This window comes from Trachymyrmex septentrionalis, unplaced genomic scaffold (genome assembly GCF_001594115.1).
Source record: "Trachymyrmex septentrionalis isolate Tsep2-gDNA-1 unplaced genomic scaffold, Tsep1.0 scaffold9, whole genome shotgun sequence".
Taxonomy (NCBI): domain Eukaryota; kingdom Metazoa; phylum Arthropoda; class Insecta; order Hymenoptera; family Formicidae; genus Trachymyrmex; species Trachymyrmex septentrionalis.
Window position 1 is genome coordinate 4630023 of NW_017306091.1, and position 6398 is coordinate 4636420.

The 6398-nt window shown below is 29.7% G+C and overlaps 3 protein-coding genes across 5 annotated transcripts in view; 1 reads left to right on the forward strand and 2 right to left on the reverse strand.

The window, feature by feature from the left end:
* The window catches only part of LOC108755916 (dual specificity protein phosphatase CDC14A), a 10340-nt gene extending 8760 nt beyond the window's left edge, over positions 1-1580 (forward strand). Inside the window, exon 8 of the mRNA XM_018499336.1 lies at positions 1551-1580. Within this exon, the coding sequence (XP_018354838.1) occupies positions 1551-1557 (7 nt within the window). The 3' untranslated portion in view covers positions 1558-1580. The remainder of the gene's footprint in view (positions 1-1550) is intronic.
* On the reverse strand, positions 971-3385 carry LOC108755917 (protein-serine O-palmitoleoyltransferase porcupine). The gene is made up of 7 exons (XM_018499338.1): positions 3301-3385; positions 2694-2983; positions 2359-2551; positions 2061-2277; positions 1817-1923; positions 1541-1743; positions 971-1427 (listed from the first exon to the last, which is right to left on the reverse strand). The coding sequence occupies exons 2-7, from the start codon at positions 2917-2919 to the stop codon at positions 988-990; spliced, it is 1386 nt and encodes a 461-aa protein (XP_018354840.1). The 5' UTR covers positions 2920-2983; positions 3301-3385; the 3' UTR covers positions 971-987.
* A 1335-nt stretch (positions 3386-4720) lies between these two features.
* The window catches only part of LOC108755915 (protein SON), a 6491-nt gene continuing 4813 nt past the window's right edge, over positions 4721-6398 (reverse strand). The window contains exons 11-13 of one of the 3 annotated variants that reach the window (XM_018499329.1): positions 5509-5737; positions 5273-5388; positions 4721-5194 (exon numbers count right to left, since the gene is read on the reverse strand). In XM_018499329.1, coding sequence (XP_018354831.1) covers positions 5081-5194; positions 5273-5388; positions 5509-5737 — 459 coding nt within the window. In that variant the 3' untranslated portion in view covers positions 4721-5080. Of the gene's footprint in view, positions 5195-5272; positions 5389-5508; positions 5738-6049; positions 6130-6398 lie in introns of those variants that run through there. The other 2 variants (XM_018499330.1, XM_018499331.1) reach the window with 2 other exon arrangements.

Genomic DNA, 6398 nt, shown 5'->3' on the forward strand with positions numbered 1-6398 from the left:
TCATAGCTTTTTTGCTAATTTTTAGTGTTTAAGAACACATGTTATTCAAATGTGATGTTTAGGAAAATAAAGTCTATTTGCCATTAGGTTCCCAAAAATTTGTAGAAAGCAATTATTTATTTTCGAATAAATGCATTGTGTAAATTATAAAATGATAGCAAGGTACGGAATTCGGATATCTGTTAAGAATTGTGATTTATGTATAGCATTTCTTCATTGCGTAATGTTTAATTGTAATATTATATGCAACGAGACCATTATGTTTTTAAGAATACAATCATTGTCATAAAAATAATTTGATCAATTTTAAGCAGAAGCATAAGGTACATATGGATAAAATTATAATATCAGTTATAAATTCTTAGAAGTTTTTCGACGAGTCTTATGTCTTTCTGCTTAGAATTTATCCATAAATCTGCAAGTGTACATAAAAATTATACAATAATTTAATTAATTTATGATATTATGTTGCATAGTAATATTACAAATGCAACATTACGAATCACAGTGAATTAATAAGGGGAAAAAATATCTTAGAGTGCAAAAATGTTTCTATTCATTACAAAAGTGACATTTAATGTAACATTAGATTAGGATGCGAGATATTGAGAGTATTATTTAATATTGTATATTTAAATACTCTTTGTAAACTTTTTTTATAATTACAAATTACTAAATGTGCTACATATATAATTATAAAAAAAAATTATAAAGTAAATCTAGATCACACAGTGAACTTTATATTGTGTTATATATTCAATAAAGAATATGTATTTTATTTATCTTTTTTGAATATTAGTGTTATACCCTGTTATTTACACTTCAACTGCTATAATAGAAAAGCTATTTGTAAAATGCTGTAAAATCATCTGCTTTATATATAAATCAGTTTATTTTTAAGTTATTGAATAGTCTCTCTCTCTCTCTCTCTCTCTCTCTCTCTCTCTCTCTCTCTCTCTCGAAAATTTTTTAAAGATAAATAATTCGCTACTTAGTTAAAAGATAAATGCAATACGTAGCTAATGCTACCCAGTGACTAGCAAATCCGAGTTCGGCCCACTTGTTGATTGTGTGATTATAGCTGTAGCCTGTTTCTTGGAGATCCGACGTATCAAACATGAGACCTAAATAAGCTAAATGAAATATCGCCCCGAAAGAAAACATCAAGTTTGTTATAAACACCATACAGTTATGCGAGTTGTATTTATGTATGCATTTTTTCTTGGTGCACTGTTTGGACGTGACACAAGCATCGAAGGTGTCGGCGAGCGTGGCCCTAAGTTGAAATTCCACATACGTGTAAAATCCTAGACTAAGTAACACGGCTGCTAATTGAAAGTTCAATCCGTGTAAAAGAGAACTTATTAGATACGTGATGATCACTGCTCCAAACTTTCCCAAGTTTTTAATACTAGGACGGAATATGTCTGTGGAAAAGAATACAGCAATCAATTTAAATTTCATTTTTAGTCTTCAATACCTTGTTACAAAATTCTTTATATCTATTGTAAGAATTATTTTGAATTCAGATTTTACATACACGTTTTTAGCCATTGATGCATTGGAATATTCCAAAAAACGACGACTTGAACAAGCGAGCGTGGAAACTCGATATACAAGGGCTTAACTATCGTCGATGATGAAAGGGGAAATCCTCCCAAAACCAGCAGTGCCGAAGCTATGTATGAAATGAAGTAATGGGATGTTCTGAAGGATAATGCATCTCTGTATGCTATTAACCATCTGAAATAAGAAAAAAACATTTCTTTACATGAAAGCATCAAATATTTATCAGAAACTTTTGAATTGTACTAACTTCCAAGAGTTATCTACAAATATCCATTGCGTCCAACAATTTGAAATACTCAGGAAGACAAAGGAAAGGAAAGCAAATCCTATACTACATATTATCCACCATCTTGTCTGTGTAATAGAAAATTTTATTATTAAATATCATTGCGCCTATTTTAAATATTATCTTAGAAACTATTTTTAAAAACATGTTCATTATTAGTAGACATATTTTAATGATAAAAATGATATGGTTATTTTTTAAATACCTGACTGTTAGAGTAACGCAGCGACAAATAATCTTTAAATGACACCCATGGTCCAAATAAACAAGTTACACCACAGAACATGTAACCCATGTAACTGTAAACATCTGGCAAGTTGTTTGAGTCATTTGTGTCAATGGCAACGCTAATCGCTTTCATCACCATAGTCATGATGACACTGCGTATCCTATGCCATATCACTGGTTGCATTGAGAGTTCACTGAAAATACATTGAAATATTCCTTATTGACTATTGAGTATAAACACAAATTAGTCTAAGATACTGTACACTGAAACATACCAATATGCAATTATCAAAAGGGATGGTAAAAAAATTCCTGCACCTTTGTGCCATCTTTTTGGTACATGTAAAATACCATAAGAAAATAGAACAAATACTATCAATACTATTAAGGATTCATGCACATAATGTTGAATTATATACAAGCCTATAATAACCGATAATATATGAAATACTTGATGCGATATGTATTCTGAAATGTAAAACAATAAAGGTTATTTACAATTTGTTACAGGAACAATCTGATAAAAAAAGAGAAACAATAATTACAATATAACTATACAACTCATATTAATATTTAATATTTTGAATATAAATAATGAAAAGAATCTTACCAGTGTGAACAAGTAGTCTAAATAAAATTGTACTGCCCAATAAAGGCAGTATATAGTGTCCAGTATCAAATAGACTAGGACTGAGACAATGCTGATATAAATCGTGAAGAGTTTCCTTCTCTGAGTCCGTGTAATCATAATCGTATTCGACATTGTTGTGCAAACACTCGTAGTCCAGACAATCGTCCTCGTCGTTGTAGAAAACAGTTGTGTCTGCATCTTCCATCGCAGCAAGAATAGAGACAACTGATCAGCATAGCACGTTGTGAGATTTGTATTCTGTATTTGGCCTGTTTTTTCCAACAAGAAAAGATCATATAAAATTTGAAAATTAGATTAAAAAGATAGAAAAGATGAATAAAACAAATAGAAAGGAAAGATGTAAATTAAGAGGACATAAATAAAGAGATAAATTAATTTTATAATTAAAAAATATAGTATAGCGTGTGTGTTTGAAGTAAAAAGCGTGTCGTTAAAGCATATAAATAAAAGGATTTCAATGAATGAACTATACACAATTGTATAATGCTTTCGTATGTAGATACACATAATAAATTATTACAATCTTTCATTAACTTCAAAATACCAGTTTTTTTTTAAAACATACTTTGCCGAATGTCCAAGCTAATAATAACAACGAGGTATTTCAAATAAAGATTGTTAGTGAGGTAGTATCAGAGATTGTCAACATAGCGGCGCGCTGAAAAAAACTTGCATCTCGAGGATAATAGAAGAACACTGTACATTCTGATTACCAGATGCTGCACTCTGCAGTTGCAGAGAGAAAATCTGAGAGTGCAATCATCCTTGATCATCACGGCCTTTTTCATGTTATGTACCAAACCTCTTTCACATAGAGTGATGTCCATGTTAAATTGCTACAGTTCTTGTATATTCATGGGTTAGACAACGAAAACAGTCAAAGTTGATTGTTCCTTGTGTAACGTATATGTTAGTGTATGATAGTATGGAAGACAATCATAAAAAGGTAAACATAACCCTACGGTATGCTTGTCTATATGTCCATACATACACACGGCGTCATAAATGTTACAGCCATCTGAATTTGCAGGAGTATCGAGGCATGCTCAAAACGCGCGTTCCTTTCTAAATATTTGTGCATTATGACTAATGGTTATTCGAAAAATGGTAATTAAAATTAAAAATTGAATTAAATTTAGTTTGTAAAACATTGAAAATTGAATTAAATTTAAACTAAACTTAATTTAAACATAATAATTTATAAATAAACATAGTATTATTTTTCTTCCGAAAATAAAATCGCGATTAGACACAATATTCTACAATTCTTTCCTACTTTCTCAAACTACTAATTAATCATACATATTTATCAAAACAAATAGTTAATTACTGGCTAATTTAATTTTGCCCATATTATTAAGAATATGTAACCTCATATTTTTAAATTAAGTTCTACTTATAAACTATACGTTTAGTTTAATTTAGTTTAATTTAAAAATTCAATTTTAAATTTATATTACCGTTTTTCGAGTAACCATTAGTCATAATGCACGAATATTTAAAAAGGGACACGCGTTTCAAATATACCTCGATACTCCTGCAATTCAGATGGCTAGGCATTTATGACGTCGTGTGTACGTATGTACATACACAAAAAAGACTGAGATGTCTACTTTCAAATTAATTCTTTGGCTGCAGTATTGAAAAATGAATTTATTATGTAAGCATATTTCATATATTTATTTCATATATGTTTATATTATTACATTTCTTTAAAAAAAATTTTTTACATTTTTTAGAGATGCATATCTAGGAAAGATAATAATAAACATATTCTAATTTTTGCATATAGAAACCTCAAAAAATGTCTGAAAAAAAAAAAAGAAAAAATTGGAAATGGACACACAACAAATTAATGTAAATTAAACTTTTATTTGAAATGATACTACTAGTTCTTTTGCATTCAAACTTTTTTCTATTGTATAGTATTTATAATAAATAAAACATGTAAAAATATGTTAAAGAAACTTAATTAGGATTCTAAGAAGGCCGATAAAAATATATCTCAACATTTAATTCTTCAGGCAATCAATGAATATTCTAATAACATAATTCACATCTTTTTGCTACTGGAAATAAATTTGAGAAAGTTACATAACTATTTGCATACATAATTGTGTGTACATCTTGCTATATATTCTATTGCACCAGTTTGAGTTAATTTTAATGGACTATAAGAATTTGGCAATATATCAGTCACTTAACTTTTCGCGACATCATTAACACATCTTCACAAATTAGTCACTTATATGGCACCACATTTTATTTTTCGGTAATAAATTGAAGAGTTATGTGAGACAGCAATAATTAATAAGCTCCTTGTGCGATTATATCGGTGCACGCGATTAAGAAGGCAGTAAGCCTAAGTTCTGTAGACATATTTGCGCTGCTTCTGCCTTTGCCTGTTTTTTGTTCGAACTCGCAACACTCGGCTTATATTCAATGCCATTTACTTTTACCTATAATAAAAAGATATATTTGTAAATATATATATCTCTAAGTATAAATATTAAATTATTTAGAGCAACATTGCTCACTTTGAAGAGAAAATTCTTCCTGTGATCTGGTCCAGATTCAAAGCATAACTCGTAAACTGGTGCTCCGAGTTTCTTCTTTGTGCAATATTCTCCTAAAAGTGACACTGGATGTTTGCCTAGGACAAAATAAATAGTGGATAATCAAATTTAGTTGGACTTACTTTAACTAGAAATATATACATACACACACGCGCGCGCGTATCTCTATTCATAAAATAATTTAAATTAAGATATACCTTCCAATGTTTTGATCATTGGCACCATAGGCTTTGCAGGTTTGCCAACTTTTTGCACGATATCCTGTTCAGAAATGAGTCCTTTCTTGTCTAATTTTACCTCTAGTTGCAACGGTTCCAAGGCACCTTCTTTATTCTTGCCAAGGCCCTCACCAGGACGCCAACCCATCTTCTGCAGTAACGCCATACCCATCCCACCCGACAGAGGCTGTGCCGATACTAATTGGTCCTAAACAATTTGTTGAATTAGAAGAAATAATGTATCTATGTAGAGTTGCATTGCGCGGATACAATATTAAAATATAATCTTTGAGTTATATATGTTTTATATTTTAGAGTCAACATATAATTTCTAAAAGAACCATATATATTAGAGATGATACAATTCAAATAAATAAACTCATCAATAAGATAGATATATTCTATTATTTATTCGGTTTATAATCTGAAAAAACCTCTCTTTCTATGTGTGTGTCTCATAATGTTGAAAATTTTGAAAATATAATTATGGGAATTTGTTATACAACTTGCGTATACTTACCAAACAGATACATACCGAACAAATAATAATCTCTGCACCAGGCTGCCGAAGTTGTTTTTTTCTCTGATGTAGCTATATGCCTGTAACAAACCCTCAGGTGGATGCAGACTAATGCTAAATATCCCAGCTTTATGAATAAAAAACAATCGGCTTCTGATGAAATCCTAGGAAGCTGACGATAATTAGCAATAATCTCACAAGAGCTCATTATCTCAGTTGAATATATAGAAAATTTTGTTTGTATAAAATTTGTCAAATATTAAATTTTAGATCAGAATATATATATATACATACATATTACATTCTAAAATAATACATATTATAATAATTAAATGAAATTTTAGATTAA

Excerpts from the sequence above, each read along its gene's own strand:
- LOC108755917 (XM_018499338.1), bottom strand. The coding sequence starts at position 2,919 with ATGGAAGATGCAGACACAACTGTTTTCTACAACGACGAGGACGATTGT. Across the intron at positions 2,278-2,358 it reads CTTTTGATAATTGCATATTG|TGAACTCTCAATGCAACCAG; the intron begins GTATGTTTCAGT and ends ATGTATTTTCAG. Across the intron at positions 1,744-1,816 it reads TTTGTAGATAACTCTTGGAA|ATGGTTAATAGCATACAGAG; the intron begins GTTAGTACAATT and ends TTCTTATTTCAG.